The sequence below is a fragment of the Aplidium turbinatum genome, chromosome 6 (genome assembly GCF_918807975.1).
Source record: "Aplidium turbinatum chromosome 6, kaAplTurb1.1, whole genome shotgun sequence".
NCBI classification, from domain to species: Eukaryota; Metazoa; Chordata; class Ascidiacea; order Aplousobranchia; family Polyclinidae; genus Aplidium; species Aplidium turbinatum.
Window position 1 is genome coordinate 12,044,498 of NC_137477.1, and position 18,327 is coordinate 12,062,824.

The 18,327-nt window shown below is 34.9% G+C and overlaps 2 protein-coding genes across 3 annotated transcripts in view; one reads left to right on the plus strand and one right to left on the minus strand.

Moving 5' to 3' along the window:
- LOC145772010 (ATP-binding cassette sub-family C member 4-like) overlaps positions 1-3,039 on the plus strand; it is a 29,365-nt gene extending 26,326 nt beyond the window's left edge. For both annotated transcript variants that reach the window (XR_014289269.1, XM_082583813.1), the window contains one exon: positions 15-3,039. Coding sequence is in view for 1 of the 2 variants with exons in the window: in XM_082583813.1 (XP_082439939.1) it covers positions 15-50 (36 nt within the window). In the remaining variant the exon portion in view is untranslated. The remainder of the gene's footprint in view (positions 1-14) is intronic.
- Positions 3,040-4,208: 1,169 nt separating this feature from the next.
- Positions 4,209-10,891, minus strand: LOC145771538 (ficolin-1-A-like). Its single transcript, XM_082583238.1, has 5 exons — positions 10,799-10,891; positions 10,157-10,256; positions 8,521-8,617; positions 5,834-5,980; positions 4,209-4,519 (listed from the first exon to the last, which is right to left on the minus strand). Exons 1-5 carry the CDS (start codon positions 10,823-10,825, stop codon positions 4,369-4,371), a joined length of 522 nt encoding a protein of 173 aa, XP_082439364.1. The 5' UTR covers positions 10,826-10,891; the 3' UTR covers positions 4,209-4,368.
- Positions 10,892-18,327: the final 7,436 nt, after the last annotated feature.

Genomic DNA, 18,327 nt, shown 5'->3' on the forward strand with positions numbered 1-18,327 from the left:
TGACTTCTTCCCAGGCTTTTCACAAACATCATATGAATCAAAACGCATGAACTCCGATCAAGAAATCCATATCAACTCTAAGTTAAGACCACGAGGAAACATGCAGACTGTCGAGACTCAACTAGCCAACTTGTAGATCGAAATTTGGCCAAATTTGCAAAACCAAAATTTCCCATTTGTAAGACTTTTATTTCTAAGTTTTGTATGATTGTAGACGTTGTTTTGCTTCTTTGATAGATTAGGCGAGTTTCTGTAGATGCAAGCTAGCATTGTGGTGTGTTGTAGATTATTGTTCGATTTCACGTCTTGAAACGTTTTTTTTTTTTTCTGAAATAGCGAATTTTTTACCTTGCATTGTACTTTTTACTTATCTCCAATCAAATCAGCAAAGGTAAATGTTGCCTGAATTGCTGTCTCATAAGCAGAGAAGTGAAGAAAGTAGCAAAATCATACGTTTGATCTAATTTATCATGTGAAAATGTTGCATCTATTTTATAAACTGAACCATGTTATCAATACAAAAGCGATGGCTGTGACTTATTGTGCACATTTCTTACCTTTTAACAGATGTAGCATTGTTTGTTGAAGTTACACTTCATAGTTCTTCTTGCTTATATTGTCTCTACACACAAAATCGATCTATTGCATACACAAAATATTCTTCTATACAATTTCATTGCACATTTATTTAACATTATTTCACCTTGTATTTACCTTTTAAAGGTGATGCCGAGAATTTGCTTTCTTTGCACTAACATACCTAACGCCAAGGTTAATTGTGAAGTTGTCTTAATAATGAAATTATTTTTAGCGATGGTTTCTATCTATGCCAACAATTCATGAAATATCTAGCGTCCTTGTACATTGTAAATGCTTTATTGACTCAGTTTCTGCAGCACTTGTTAACACTTTGTATTTCTTCGTTATTTTAAAACACTGACTTTTGTTGTTGGTTGAGAAACGCTTCTATTTCAACCACTGTTCGATAGATAGAAAACCGACTTTCTTTCATTGTGAACTCGAAGCGAATTAGCTGAGAGTTGCTAATTGCTAATTCCTCAGGTGAGAGTATACCAGCTTTACAAAATCTTTCAAACAGTCTTTATGCATATCCATTGTAGTTAATTACATACTATGGTATAATACTCTGTATCATTCCGAAGAAGATGTTTTCATACGGTGCTCATGATTTGTAATGTATCAATTTCATTTTTGGATTACTGCTGAACATCAAAGTTTTCATATCTTCAATGCAGCTTCATATTTTTGAGATTTCTTTTTGCAGTTGTTTTTACCTAAAAGTTCTGTTCCTCCTTTTCATATATTTAGCGCGAATTTTTACCTTTCGTCAGACATGGAGTGGTTGCACATTCATTGCAGCGTTACCTTAGACTTTTCCGTTAATCGCGCGATTGTGCCGATAAAGCATATAAATGTAGCAGTTTTTGATTTATTTTAAACAATCTGTTAAAATGGATGCTCTTAGTGTAGCCAAGGTCTACAAACGCGGAGCAATAATGCGTCTTTGCGAAAGTTCTTTTTTGCTTTGATTATGAACTACTTTATAGTTTGCTGCAACTGAAGAGTTCCCAATTGTTATGTCCATTCGTGTTGAATGTAGCGACTGTAAATACATTTGTGTCAGTTCTTGGTTGGCATTTGTTCTCGTAATTCAATTCCTCATTGGTCTAACTAGTAACTACTGTATATTTAAAATAACATTTTCTTTTGCTGTATTAACATTTTAGTGTGTTTTTTTTTATGTCGCAAGGTACGCCTACATGGACCACCAAGTCTAAATTGTGTTTTTAATTTTAGGAAGGCTGATAGCTTGTATTTGTGCTGGTCCATTAAAAAGAACACCACGATAATTTCAGTCGTTGCAGCGCAGTTGGCTTTTTCATATGAATCAAACCAAAGATCAATACGTACGCACTGCTGAACAAAAAGCGTCAACATTGGTGTGCGGTTCTTACCAATTTTTTGCAAGTAAATTTCAATTTGGTTTCAACTGAACTTGATTCGATAAAACGTGACCACTGAATTCATTTGCAAAACCATACTTGACATTTTTCCGTGTTGTCAAAACGCTTTCAAACTTTTCCTTTGCATATAGAAAGGTTTGCTAAACCAGTTATTCTACTAAACCTCTGATAAAACTCGGCAAGTCGACAATGTTGTGTCAGAAAAAATGCGAATGGCTATTTTGATTGGGTAGAATCTTGTGAAACGAAAAAGATTTTTAACCACATGCACTATATATTTTTCTGCCATAACCACACAGCTTTGCTAAGTACGTTTCTCGCAACTTATGTGATCAAATGCAATGGTGAAATAGGTGCTCAGCCTGTTATTTAGATCGCAACTTATTAAAGCTATGTAATTAATAAACTATACCAGTTATCTCAAGGATGTCTTTGTATTTTCTCTTTGAACTGTTTATTGTCGCATGAGTCTTTGAGGCCAAGGATTTTCACCGCAACATGTTGACGATGTTTCCCCTGACTGCACCGAGAGACTGCTAAGAGCAGTAGCGTTGACAAGGGGGGTGAGGGGTAATTTTGAGCCCAGACCCGGCATGGTATTTGGGGCCTGTAACCTTTCCAAGGGACCCGAAAATTTGAAGAAACTACTGCGTATTCTTTATATACAATACATGTGTTGTGTTTTTCTTGGAAGTGTCTGATTTGGAGCCCCAGGATATCATTGGTTCCGGGCCCAAATTACCCTCTCAACTGCCCTGACTAACAGCAGCAAGTCTTGGTCTCATTGGCGGAGACTCGCAGACTCTTTGTTTTGCTTGGTAGGCTAAGGTTAACACAGTGAAATGGTCTACGGTTTGTTTTCCCAGCGCCACACTCCCAAGAAGGCGATACCACTTCATATTGGTGCACGGTTGAGCTGAAACGATGCCTGGCCTGCATCAACTCCCGTCTCTGCTGGGACAGGTTTTGGCGTCAGAAAAGTTTTAGGCGAACGAAAATGATCGCATGGGTTTATGTATAGTTGCCATTTTGGTGTACCAAATATCTGACTAAATATCCCGCCACGTGCTGCGGAAATAACAGCTGCACTACAACTGTCAAGGAAAAAAGTTGGCTTTGCTTTTTTGTGTAATAGAGACTTCTTTGTTAAAATTGTTTGTTCTTATAGTTCGTTGCTGTATGTTGAATTTGTACATTTTTCCACCAGGCAGCCTACATGTTTGTGTTCTGTTTTTATCATTAGGCCACCACAAATGGGAATAGCCTAGGCCAAATTTGGAAAAATGTAATGTTTTTTCAAGAACACGATGCCCTGTAGTGTATCACAGCAGAGGATAACTTTTCAAGCTACCTTTCGATTTTCATCACAACTTTGCTATTCCACCGCTGACTTTGTTATTTATTGTGCTTAATTCAAGTCAATGGAGATTCTAAATAGTTGTATATCTTTTCGCAATTTGCATCCGGCCCGCAGCTGTTAATCTCGCAGCAATCCGGCCCTCAGAGAAAAAAGTTTGGTGACCCCTGGTCTAGAGTGTGCTAAATATCTAGCAGGAACATAATAAATGAATTACTTTGCAGTTGCTGGACCATTGCTTTACACCACAAGGATAGTTTAGTGTAATTGTGGTGATGTTGCATTTGAGCAAGTGGCTGAAGTTGGTAAATGATGAAACTGAGAAAAAAATAATTGAGTACCCGGTAAGCCAAAACTTGACATGTCACAAGTTAGCAAATTCAGTTTAGCAAGCAATGACCAAGCAAGTCCAACGTGAGCACGTAAATCTCATTTGCTGACTTGACAGTAACTGAAACGTTGGCGCATACGGAGTGGTCCGACGACCGTCAGTTTCGTTTGTTTAGTCAAATGCCGTTGTTGCAGCCACTTAAAAAGGAATCCTAGTTGTGATTGGAAGTGTAGGCTACTGCTGGGAGCAATGCAATCACTATTCACGAACACACAATATAAAGAGATCCCATAACTACGTAGGCCTATGTGTGACACAACTGCCAGTGTCAAATCAGGAAAACTTTTTTGCTGGACGCATTTCCAGCAACGAGAGAAAATTTCGAAAACATACTTCGAAAATTTATTAAATGTCATGAAACTATAAATTAAACAACCAAAATTGACAATCACATTTCAAAATTTCTTGAATTGAAGGAAAGCAAAAGTAACTCTTGGGGGGGGACAAATATCACTCAACATGAATCATAATGGTATTAAAACGTTGTAATAGCACTAAAACAACATTTTTTAGGGGGGGAAGCAACTGCCCCTCTCCAAGACCCCGTGACTACGTCACTGGTTGAAAAGCATTTCGCAAATGATTCAAATAATGTTCCAATAGTAATGTTTTTGATAATTGTGTTACACAAAGAGTCAGTGGCAACGAAATTTCATCGTCGAAGATTGTAATATGCCTTCTAATGAGCTCCAGGAGAACACCTCACAGTTCAAACAAAAATCTGAGCATGCGTAAAACCACCAACCTCCTTGGATATAAGGGCAAGGTTCGATTACGAAATCATCCCTGAAAAGATAAAACGACATGCGGTTTAGACTTTTCAAAATAAAACAATCGATCGTAATGCTAAAAGTTACACAAATTTGAATAAAAAATGCAATTGATTTTTTTGTAAAGTTTATGTGTGACCAGTTTGAGAGAATGGAAAAATTAAAAGATCGCTTCAAAAGAGGGTATCACATGTGTTTGAATAACCTCCTTCCGTATGCTCTTTTCTACTCCACTTAGAAGTGTGTAAAGTGATTAGCCACAAGAACAAGCTTTCCAATTTTTCACACATTTTATTTAGGCTGTGGCTACGTTATCATCTTTATTAGCAAAAATAACCATCAATGTTTCACACATAGATTTATGATAAATGATCTGCGTGCATTGATTGCATTGCCCGCCCCGTTAGCACAGAGGTTACGCGCTCGATTCACCATCAAGCGACACTGGTTCGACTCTCGAGGTGTGCGCTTGAGCAACACATTTCAAGGACTCTACTCCATTCAGCGGTACCTCATGGATGAAATAATTTCCCTGCCCGGCAACAACTCTTCAACAATTGGAAATTTTTCTCTCTCAATCTCGGTAACGTCCCTGCGTCAAATAAGCTTCTACAAGTATGCGAAACTACCAGGAATAACCTAGGCTATCAAAGCTTTGTCAGTCCGAGGATAAAATTAAAAACCAATCGATCGGGATTATATGTTTGTAAATGGTTTGTAATCTTTTACTCGGCTTTTAATTTGTCAAGCAATTTTAATATTAAATACGATATGCAAAAGTTTGCCTGTTTTTATTTCAATACGATCAATAAAAAGTTCAATATGAAATTTCAGTAGGCCTATTCATTTTCAAACAAGTTATTAGGTTAGTTAGTAGGCCAAGTGATAGTCATCGTTGTATGAATCTTTAGGGGCGAAGGTCTATCCTTTAACCACCTTAGTGGTAGGTCAAAGCAGAAAACCGGAAACTGACTTTCCGTCGTTAAAAACAATTGACAACACATTAGATTTCTATTAACAAGATGTAATTTTGCATTCACATTGAATTAATAGCCTACAGTAGAATACACTAGGCTAATTCAATTCTGTTTAATTTATAGTGCACTCAAAGACTCCCCAAAACTTTTCAACAAACTCCCAAAGAGTCCTTAAACCCCAGGTTGACATTTGCTGTCATGAATAATCCAAAAAAGATTCTTCCACAAAATATTTGCTCGTATCTGGAGAGCATTCAATCATAGTAGCCTACTAGCAATGGAGGCAACAAAGGTCTGCACCCATCATATTTGCAGCAAACGAATGCCAGTATGTAGCCTACTGCATGTCTTACACATTGTAGTTGTCTCTGGTGCTGAATTGAACATCACGGATGTTTGCATCGTAAAACAAACTCTTGTTCAGCTTATCAAAAGCTGTGCCGCTGTGACCACTCGCGTGTAAATAGTAGTTCTGGCTTTCGTCCGCAATCCCAAAGTCACTGAAGACAAAAATTAATATTAACTTATCTGGTCGTCAGAGTAGCATGGTTGATGCCACAGTAGGCTACGTAATGTAGCGAATGGTATTATGATGTTGTAGTGGTAGGGTTTTGTATCTGGAAAGGTCAAGTCTTCTATTTATAGCAGGGTTTTCAACCTTTTTTCCACCGCGACCCCCTCAGAGCAATCAACGTAGCCTCCCGCCACCCCATAAAAATATAAAACAAAAGAATATTTGATGCAAAATTAAACCAAATTTGATTCATGCCGACATCTAGTTATGTTTAGTTTTGCTGTTCCATTGTAAACTTCTGAAAGCCAAAATGTCTTTTTGCGATGTTATTACGGCTTTTATTACATTTTCTCCGATTATTATTTCCATTTTTATCAAGCTTGAGTATAGATAATAAGAGAAAATGAGAATAATCTACATTTTCGCATTTTCACCGGTTAAATTTATTGCAATCTTTTATGGATTTATTGAAATCAGTTTCAGTGAGATGGTTGGTGCTGCATATTTTTAACTATTAAGCTTGTTAATGCGTACACCTGTTAGGTTACTGAAAGAACTTTCAAACAAAATAGTTAAATAGCCTACATTAGATTTATCCAATGCCATTGGAAAAGTACATTGGAGTAATGAAATAATACTGAGAAATCTAGATTTTGCATATGATTCTAAATAATCTTGCTTTTTGCCATAGCGTAGTTACTGGTTAACTTTAGTCTGCGCAAAGCAAGATACAAGAACTTGGTGAAAAATATCAAATGCGTTACTACAGTATTTTTAAAGCCTTGCAACATCTGAAAGTTTAAACAATAGAATAGCCTCATGTCGAGGAATGGTCGATTGTGAAAAAACACGGTTTTTAATGTTTTTCGGCAAAAAAATGAAAACACACTGGATTTTCAGGCGCCTCGCGACTCTCCGAAAAACGGTTCGCGACCCCCAGGTTGAAAATCCCAGATTTATAGCATAGCAGGGCTGGGCTTAACAACAATGCACAATAGAAAAAAAATAAAAAAGCAACAACACAAAACAAAAATTAGCAAGTTTTTAAAAGTGATTGAAAAAGTTCCCTTTTACAGATGCGACAGCATTTGCAACAACGAATTTGTGGCGAAACATAAAAATCAATGTAAACTTTTTTAATGGTTCACCAGCCATTTTTTTTTTTATAAAAATTCAATTATTATTATTTTTTTTTTTGAGAAAATGGTTGCTCTATTTTAACTAGGTTACGTAGAAAGGAAACTATTCTCAAATATTCTAAGATTTCTGAAAAAGGAATGACAAAAGCGATATATTGAAGACATAGATGAAAGCACAATGCTCAGCTACTTCTTCAAACGAAGAGTTAGGCTCAATATAGTAAATGCTAACTATCATCAGAGATGGGCAAGATCACCAGTATTGGTGATCTTGAAGATCAAGATCAAGATCACCAAGAATAGGTGATCTTTGTGATCTTGAAGATCAAGATCAAGATCGTGATCTTGAAGATCAAGATCACTTTCAAGATCACTTTTTGTGTAAGTTACTTGAAAAAAAAATGAAGTTTTTGATCAATGATATTGCAAAAAGTAATTACCGTACTATAAGCAACCTGGGTAAAGGTATATAGTTGGTATTGCTAACTTTTACTTTTAACTACTCGATCACTGGCCTTAGAATTGTAATAAGTTAGTGACTGTTGCTATTAGGTCTATCAATTGCTGACGTAGTTTGCGTAGAACCGCAACGTCACACCCAAGGCCAAAGTTAATTACAATAGTACTGAAAAAGTCGCAAAATTTGCAATTAGTTTTATACTTTTTATTTATAATAAATAAATGAAAATAAACTTTGAACTGCATCATTTTTTACCAAATTTTTGTCTGGTTTATGTGGGAGTTTTTATTCGTGTTACTAAGTAGTTTTAACTTTCACTGTGTTATGTCAATGTTTATTGCACTATTTACCCATCTGGCAACCTTGATACTGTTGTCTGCTATCAAAAAAGTTCAGAGGTTTGCGGTCAGACAAACCGCTCCATACTCAGACCTTTAAACAAGTCTTGGTCTCGTTGATTTGCTACAATAAACCACTTTACATGACCAAAGTCGGCTAGAGTCCAGATTTTTTAACACCACCATCCAGTACACGGAAGTTGACTTCTTTATTATGACCAACACAGAAAACTTTTTCAATTTTGAAACGGCAACACTGACCAGATTAGATGGAGACTTTAAATTGTCTTTTGTTGGATACATATCATATTAACAGTGGCTTAATGTTAGTAGTTGCCACTAACTACTTTGTACAGTACGAGTTCTAAAAACATTCCTCTGTTTAGTAAGTAAACTTCAATTTTAAAGTGATCTTGATCTTGTTGTTCTTCAAGATCAAGCTCACACAAAAAAAAGTGATCTTAGATCAAGATCAAGATCACCAAAAAAACGTGATCTTGAAGATCAAGATCAAGATCACGATCTTGATCTTCAAGATCACTTGTGATCTTCAAGATCAAGATCACGCCCATCTCTGACTATCATATACCTGTACGTTGCAAAGTGATCAATGTTTTTCTGATTCACAAGATCAACTCGCAGTTTGCAATTTCGATTTCTTGTTAGATTGTGAATGTGATCTAGACCTTAGTTTGAAAAAAGTATTTGAAATATGAGATCACGAATTAATTAAGCCTATACACATCTAAGAAACAACATCATTTAATAAACTTTCCAAAACGCTTTTCAAACTCATTTGTCTTTCCACCTATTCAAGCAAAACAACTCATTCTGACAGTTCTGTAAAAAAATGTGAGTTTTTTACTACAATTGGCATTGTTTTTACTCATAAAATTATTGAATTTGCTTCTTTGTGGTTAAATTTCAGACAGAGATATGTAAAGAAGAAGATGCGAAAGTTTTTGTTACGTCTGGCAATAGAAGGGCTTCTGTTTATCGTAAAATGACGATTGGCACCGACAGTAGTTTTATAGATCTTGTTATGATAACTTGCATTACGTTGTTAGCATCAGGCCTGGATATTTTCTGCATGCTTATGATAACTTGTTAATCTAACTACTTACTTTAGATCTAGTTTACTGGTAACTTTTCAACTGTCTTTCCAAACAAGTATTTTTTAAATATGCTCTACATATCATTTACTAACTGTCTTTTGTAGCTGACTGTACCAGCTGCATTACAAAACATGTTGCATTTTTAAAAAGAACCGCATGTTTAACGCGCTACAAACTCCCGCCTTGGTAGTGTCGTGAGAATAAGGCAATCCCTGTGAGACTTCGTTTCCCCTTCTTTAGATATCCCTGAGTCCAGACCGCTGAAATTACAGTTTTGAGTAGACATAATTAGACAAAGATTGTTGCTTTTCGGGCTCTTTATCAAGAAAAGGAAATCTTAAGTTATTCTGATGGTGCGTTCACAGGATAAAATCCCTCAAAATTGATGTAAAACAGAACTTTCAGATAACAAGTAAACTCAAAATAAACAATTTTTTAGCGCAAAATTGTAGGCTACATAGAGACAATTGAAATAAATACAATTGTAGACTACCTACAATTTAACTTTAGTCTACTTCAGTAGGCTAAGAATTAAATTTTAGAGTACAAATTATCTTAGTTTGCAGGTTGAAGGTATTGAATTGAAAGTTTTCAAACAAAACAAAAAAATAACGATTTGTGCAACAATAGGCCCGAAATTAAAATCGATTGATCAGATCGTTCCTTACTGATATGTATGTGTACAGCACAATTAAAAAGAATATTTAAATTTAAAATTTAGCGATCCAGGAAGTTATGAAAGTCAGATTGCGCCAAAATAAACTACTCGTGAACATCCTGAAAGCTAAAGGCCAAGCAATAACAAAAAGCGAAATCTCTCCCAAAACTATATTTAATAAGTTTACACACGCTTTTGAGTTGAACGAAATTGTCGATGTTGAATTTTTTCGGTTCAAAATCCCTGTTTCGGAACTACTTTTTTCTTTTACATGCACCTTCAAAACCGCTTACGAATTGTCTTTTCCTGATTTGAACACCAAAAACCACTGCACCTGAGTGTCAAACCTTTTTTACTCAAAAGTATAATCCAACTGGCCTGCACTCTCTAACAATTCAATTTTATGTCTAAATAAGTTTAGGCCAACAAGTTTTGAAACGTTTTTTTATCACCTAGCCAAAAATCTCCATCCAAATTTCCAAAACCTTTTTTGTATACGTTCCAGTTTTGATTAAAATCCAGTTTGTTTGTGACATTGCGTCTTTGGAACACCTGATGGATGCAGATATGTTGTCAGGCAAGCTAAATAAAGAAATTCCCTCAAAACTAATTCATACTAAAAGCGTTAATATTTGCATAAGTTCTCTAAAATCCAACATGGACAGCATATTTAGCAATTGTTTTTTCGGTTTAAATTTGTTTCACAAAAGAATCGACTATTTTACACTTTTTTACCAGCAGCAAACGTACTCACATAGCCTACTAATGAATTCTTTGTTTTAGTTTTGAAAACAATGACAACTAGAAAAATCACTCCATTGATTGAATTTCTTAAGTCAAAAGTCAGAACAATAGTTTATCGATATACAGGGTGGGCCAAAAGTAGGCTTACAGTTATAAAAAGTAGGGTTTGGATCTAAAAGTAAATTTATTGTATTCATGTGGGTACTTTTAAATTTCAAGAATGCTCGTTATATCTTTAAGTGCTCAAAATGCTCAATTTACTGCACACAAAAAAAGTTTAATAAGTGTAAGCCTACTTTTGGCCCACCCTGTAGATAAATCGCATGCAACAGCATTTAGAAAATACAAACCGTCCATCCGCCCCCATCAGACTCCATATCACAATACACAGAGAGTGAAGTACCATTGATTATGATGTTGTAAATGCCGCTTCTATTAATTCCTGCTTCGTACAGATCTTGACAATCTTTGGTTATTTGACGACCAAACCCACTTTGCCCTGCTGTAATGAACATACAATTTATAACTTGTCTCACAAAATTGATGTAAGTTGTGATTTCGTCTAAAGTTATATGTGAGAGCTGGTGTAGGCTAGCCCGGTAAAGCGTGAAAGATTAATTGTAGTTCAAACATGCCTAAGCCTACTTAAAGTAAGCTGTAAATTCCTAATGCGCCTTACCTTGCTCTTCATCTGTATTTTGGAGGACGGAAATATTGTTCTTGATTTCTGCAAACGTTGCTGAAATCACAATTAAGAAAACTCAAAACTACTCTGTTATAAGACAAGTAATTGGAAGTCAATTTACAAGACCACAAAATAAGTATTAACTCTTTTGATGTTTTTGTCTTTATGTTCCCTTGTAAAAAATTAAAAATGATGAAAAAAATGACAAAGCACAAAAATGTCATCATAAAAACGTCAGCAATTGATGCAAGAAAGGAAAACTTTTAATTTGTATAGCTGTAGTTTTTTTATGGAAGTTGCATCAAATGGAAGTAGCGGGTGTTGGGTATAAGCTTAATAGCAAATTGTAGCCTAATTGGTTTCATTTAAAAGAACAAAAAAAGTTGATTTAAAAATCCATAGCTTACTTTTCTATAAACAAGCAGTTTTGCTATAACGTATTCCTTATAATTAGTAAACACAATTACCTTCAAAGTCCTTGAGTTGTTTCACTAGTTGTGCAGTTTTAGCTTCAAGCAGTGCAATTTTCTTTTCATTTCTTCTTTGTTTTTTTTTCAATTTTCTTTGCCCTTAAATGATCATACATCAAATACTGGTTCGTTAAATGAAAAATCACTTTGAAAAGTGACTGGTGAGTTTGTTATCATCAACTTCGTCCAACAGCAGCAACAACAGTGTAAATATTTCTGCAAATTATTTCGAAAATAAACAATTTACAGTGTTACGAATAACAAACAAAGTGATACACCTCGTTGAGATTCGCCAAGTTGGCTCTCCAGTCTGGCAATTGCTTCCAAACTGTTGTTGTTTTGACCTTTTTGTCTGTTTTCGCTAGCTTCGTCTAAAAAACATAATTTGTTCCATGTTGGCTTTTATGCTGTCAATTTGAACTTTTTTCGACAAAATCATCACATTTTGCCGAAAAAAGTTCAAAAAAACATAATTTGTTTTGTGAAACAGCGGAAATTGTGCAAAAGGAAGATATTTTGTAAAACAAAAAGGTTCCACTTTCTGCAACACAATCTGTAGCAGAATTGCACAGGAACAGGATTCAGACCACATCCGGACCCGGATCTTATTGTTTTTCAGCGGATCCGAATTAGATATAGATCTCGTTGTTTTGTAAAAGCCAGGTCCGGATTAGATCCGGATCTTAAATTTGCACAATTTGTTTTAAATTTAAACACAAAAACGTAGATTTTAAATAAGTTCCCGCCAACATTTGGTGTGCAATCAGTCGTGACATGCAAGTAGACACAATCTTCAAAACGAAAACACTCGTAATGATGTGTGGCTACATGCATTGTCACAACACAATTTATATCAAGTAAGGAGTAAGTCCATCTCCTTTGTCTTAAATAAAGGAAATCTACTGTATAATGTCAATTAAAAATAATAATAATATTTTTTGAACAAAAATTTAATTTTTACGCTATAAACTAATTTTCTTCAAAAGAAATAATTTTGCTTTCAATGACTCACAATCAAAGGGATGCTTAAACTGTTTTATTACTTTTAGGAGAGCAGTCAGTGTGTTGTTTTGTTATGCTGCAGACCGCCCATCTCTTTTAAGTTGCCGAAGAGTGCTCAGTTTATGATGCAGTCAGCAGTTTTTTTTTGTGACCATATAATTGGAAGGAGCAATTCCACGAAGATGTGTAAGTCGCATTTAAGGCCTCCGAAGAAGTTAGAGCTAGATTAATGTAGGAACCTTTTCCACGGGCCGAGGAAGCTTTTTTTGAAAGCTTAATCCTGATATAAATTTGTAGGTTACAAAGTCTAGTGATTGGTTTTTCGACAACTGGATGGATGCACAACATCCATTGTTTGATCGGTTTTGAGAAGTGGGGAAGGCAAGATTTTTTTTTAAATATTATGGACCTGTAACCTTTTCAAATGGCTTGGAAACTTGAAAAACCACCAAGTAGCCTATTCTTTGGATAAAGGACGTTGTTCTTAAAAGTGGTCTCTTTTGTAACGGGCCCAAACTAGGCTCTAAACGGCCCTGGATATAATCAATTTGGTGCGAGACTTTAGCTCATAAACGCAGCCTATTTTAAAAAGAATGTTTGGCAAGACTGGACGATATAGCAAATACGCAGTCCTTTAGTGTAGCCTACACAATCTCACCTTTCAAGCTTGTTGCACTTAGTTTTCTAGAACCACTTTGAAACTGCATTTCATCTCCAGCATCGAAGCTACATGTCAAAGTAACTTGTGGGGAACTATGCACGTTTGAGCATACAACCAGAACGAAAAACAAAAAAATTAAAGAAGACATTTTCTCTAATGCTTGGGTAGAATTTAAAAACAACTTTTTATACGCTACAAAGTAGTTTATAATGTAAAATCATTAGAAAACCGCATCCTAGAAATGATTGTGCTTGAAATCTTTTGAATGCTCAAAAGCCTTTGTTTCTGCCCATTATTGTTTAGTTGGGTTACACCAGAGTTAGATTACTCAAATAAACTTTAAAGATAGGCTACAAGCAGTATTCTAATTTACCACTCTGTGATCTTGACCAGTGACAAGAAAATGTTCCTCAAATCTATTACTGTCTCCTAAAATTCCAATTAAAATTTTACAGCCTAATTTTGGATTACTCAGCTATGGTGTGCATCATATGCGGCGTTTTAATATTTCTTCTATTAAAAACGCATTCAAATATTTCACGACAATGTGTAAATTAACCCGATGGCCGCAGTACACAATAAGAAGTCAATTAACGAAATAACACAGTTAAAACACAATAAAAAAGTTGGTAAGAACACACCAAGAACGTTAGATCGCAAGAAATGGTAGTACAAACAAACAGATGGAACAACGCAGTGCAGACGTAAAAAAACAAAAAACAACCCAAACTAAATGACGGACCTGAAGAGTAAAAATCTTGCAATCAACTTTCAAAAGCGCGGAAAACACTAAACCCTTGAAGAACTGACTTCAGCAAACACCAAGGTTACTATTGCGATAACCACACAATAAGTGAATAGGCAATGTGATTGTGATGTAGCAATTTGAGTTTCTCGCAAGCGATAAAATGGGCGCGACAGTAGTGCTAAAGTCGTGTGTAGTTTAATGAGCATTTTTATATTTTTTTGAGCAATTCTAGAGTGCATTTTATCTTTCTAAATCTATAGAAAAAATATGTACTGTATAATATGTTAATTATTTCAAAGTTTAAAAATGCATCGCGGGCCGTACCCCAAGTCCTCACGGGCCGCGTGTTTGAGACCCATTCATATAGACATATAGTGTTTTGAGACCCTTCTTTCATAGAGACCCTTTATATCGGCAGTATATTCTTAGATGATGTGATTTTTTTATCTATCAGTTTAACATATTTTCGTTGGGATACTTACCGCAATCATTAGGTTAATCCTATATAAGAGCTGTTTTCGTCCGCGGAAAGCACGTCACGGGCTATCTTAGCCCCGTGCTAATTAATCGCTAATAACGGGAGCTATAAAAATCACAGAGCCAAAATATTTTACAACATAATAGCCATGTGTATTGTGCGTACATAAATTAAATTTTTACTCAACAATTTATTGAAATAAATTGTTAACGATAAAAAAACGTCAGAAAGTTGGTTTTTATTCTTTTACGAAAATAGCTTCAAAATTGATATTTTGGAATTATAACATAAAGAGGTAACTCTTTTAAACCATAAACAGACATAACTAAGCAACAACACTACATTTAACATTATAAAAACAAAAAACAACAAGCGAACGTTTTCGGCTAGTCATATAGCCCTTTTCAAGCCTATAAGAAAAATACATTATTGAAAGAAATGCTAAAGAATCATAATTATAGTATCACAGCAAAAATATGGTCAAATCTAAACATTTGAGAAACTGCCTTGCTCACACAAAATGATAACTGAAAATTACACAACGCAACGGGTCAAGTATTTCAGAGGTAAAAATAATTGATTGTTCAGACAAGGACTCAGGCAGATTACGCAAGAAAGACAGAAGCACAAGAGATAGTGGCACAAAACAAAGTAATGCGAAAAGCACAAGACGTGATAATTTAATCAAAAAACTGTTAAAAGGTAAGAAGCTCCGCAAGCAAATAATTGCCTGTTGAGCCCTGGGTTTAAAGATTTGATGATCAATGCCTCATGAATTTTGGTTTCGAATTCGGACAAACACTTACGTACAATTTTGAAAAACTGCAATGACGGTTTATCTTTAGCATTTCTTTCAATAATGTATTTTTCTTATAGGCTTGAAAAGGGCTATATGACTAGCCGAAAACGTTCGCTTGTTGTTTTTATAATGTTAAATGTAGTGTTGTTGCTTAGTTATGTCTGTTTATAACATAAAGTAATGCTAAACTGCACGAAAAATTACTTTTTCTCATAAATATAAGCCATTTTTAGGCGTTTTTACATTTCAAAGTAATTGCACTACCATTTATACTGTATTGCACTAACATTAACATACATATCACTAGGATTGCACGAAAATGTCTAGCCACCTGAGACGAAATGCTTATTGTGAAGGGCAGAAAGGTTGAAAAATTGCCAGTGTAGGTTTAAAAAATTCGCAAATAATAAAAACTAAAAGTCAAGAAATTTCACATTTTTAGTATATTTCCTTCTGTGAAATATTTCACCACTAGAGTGGGGTGTCCTCATAAAGCCCCGTGTCGCTACAGATAGGGTTAAGTTACTTCATATTCCCTACTATTAATTTGACGCTTATTTGTTTGGTGCAGACCTAGGATTTATAGAAAGAAAGCAACAATTTAACCGTTAGGCTTTTGAAACAGCTCTTATAGCTTACTGTCAAGGATTATAGACATAACGATAATAATTAGTTCTTTTATTAGGCTCTATTATTCTACTAAATTTTTCAAATTTTGTTCAATTTTTTTGACTCATTATAACTCTTTCACCCTCAACGTTTTTCCGTAGTTGATCGCAAAACTAAGCGTTTTGTCGGGCTTCATTGCAGGGTTCTATTTCTGATACAAACTCCTAAAACCTGAAAATTTCCCAATTCCAAACCTTTGCCTTTAACGACCTTGATATCTAGCGATACGCATTTTAAAATGGGCCAATGATATATAGCCTATCCTAGGTGTTTTGTTACAAAACAGCGCTTTGTGTCACGCATTTGCGAGCACCAGTTTAAAACGATGCAAGACAAGAAAGGGTTAAAAAGTAGCCTAATGTTAGAAGTTTGGTATATGTTTAGGAAAGCTCATCATTAAAGCTTTTGCCAATAGCTTACACTCACGCCCAATGCACAAGCATTAACCATTTTATGAAATTGTACAGCTTGTTGCAGAAAACCAAAGGCAGTTTTGCAATTCGCCTACCATTACGAATTCACTAGATTCAGCAAACTTCCGAACCCTACTAGCCTACAATGGTGTGATGTGATCTAGTCTAACCTTATCTTTCGTGTTAATCCAAAAACTTTACAAGCGTAAACCAATCAATTTAATCATAACTAAAACAGTCTCATGTTTTCAAATATTCAACTTAGTCTTGTCATTTTACTTTCATTTATGTTTAAAATCTTACTTTACAATTCTGCTGGCAGATCCTGAAAGCTTTCAGGAAACCCAATAGTATTTTGCAGCAATCTGACTCTAATAACTTCCTGGATAGCAAAATAAGAAAAAATTCGATTCGATCAATTGATTTCGATTTCAAGTCTATTACTGCACAAATTGTTTTTTGTCGTCGTTTAAAAACTTTCAATTCAATGCCTTTAAACTGCAAAAAAACGAATTCATACAACACTTAATCTCATTTAATTGATCCAATTGTTTCTTCATGGACCAACTCGTTAGCGTCACACCAGCAAAAATAAAAATAATAACAGTTCAAGAAATGTAACGTTAGCCTATATCAAGGATCTCGTTTGTTAGAAATTTTGTGTGTTTATTTTAAATGTTCCTTTATGTAATAAATCACGACACATTGCAATGTAAACTACAATTTATTAAATGGCAACTATTTTACAAGTCTTGGAATAATCAAGTACTGTCTACATAATGTTGAATGTCAACAATGTGAGGATATTTACCAAAAGCAATAAAAGCATAGGCTACTGAAGCCTACAGTGTGTGACATCATGTATAAAAAAACAATGATTTTTAAGGAAATACAAACGACGAAAGTCATATATTTAAAATCATAAAATATTTACGTAATTATTTGAAGCTATACGAAAGCATATTACGCAAAAGTAAATACTAAAGCTAAACCAATTCATGGATATATGTAAAGTACAGTACTTTTATATTTATTTTCGACACAAAAACAATAAGCTCGAATATCATCAAAATGATAGTTTGCAGTTTTAAAAAAAAATTATTGCCACAACTTATTTGCTGTTAATAATTGCAACTATTTTTTAGTACAAAGAAGCTTCATTTCTGACATCTGTATGCTGGAACGGTCCCACAAAAAGGCTCTCGCTCGGCAAGTCAAACACGAATCGAAGCACTGATTGAACCACCAGCCTCCTTCGTGGTGAGCAGCACAGTGGCGATTCTTGCTGTAAATCACAAAATTATCTTCAGGCGTTGAACTTAATTATGCAAACGGATAGCATTTTAATGTTTAAAAAAGCTAAACTTTGTGACACCAGGCAAAAATATACAAAACTTTGTTGAAATTAATTTGGTGAAATCCTTCTGTGATCATAAAAACTGATTTGAAACTTACTTTAATTGCCAGACTGTGTATAACTCCACTAACAACGCATACAGAAATTTACTTTTAATTTGTAAAGCTTTGTCAATAAGAAATTTGCGTTTTAAACAAAAATATTATTGGGCCACAAACTACGCAAAACGCGACATAAAACAAAATTTTTAGATTTTTTTGGGAAAAGTTCCCCCAGACCTCCTACCAAACCCTTTTTTCTGCTTCACACCAAAATTCTTACATTGATCATTTTACCTTGAACTTTTTACTGCTGGAAACTCTAGTGGCCCCCAATTTTTTTTCTACATCCGCTATACGCTTGTAGATGTTAAATACTGTCTATGTTGTTGAGTTGAAACGTCAATAGCTGAGACTCATATGAAAACGTAAAGTGGCCTGGCCATATACAAATTAGTCCATCCATCTCTAAGCAACCACGAGTGGACTCAGTCATTAACATTTGCCAATCAGCTAGCATTGGCGTTCTAATGACGAACAGAGTTGAGAATAAAAAAAT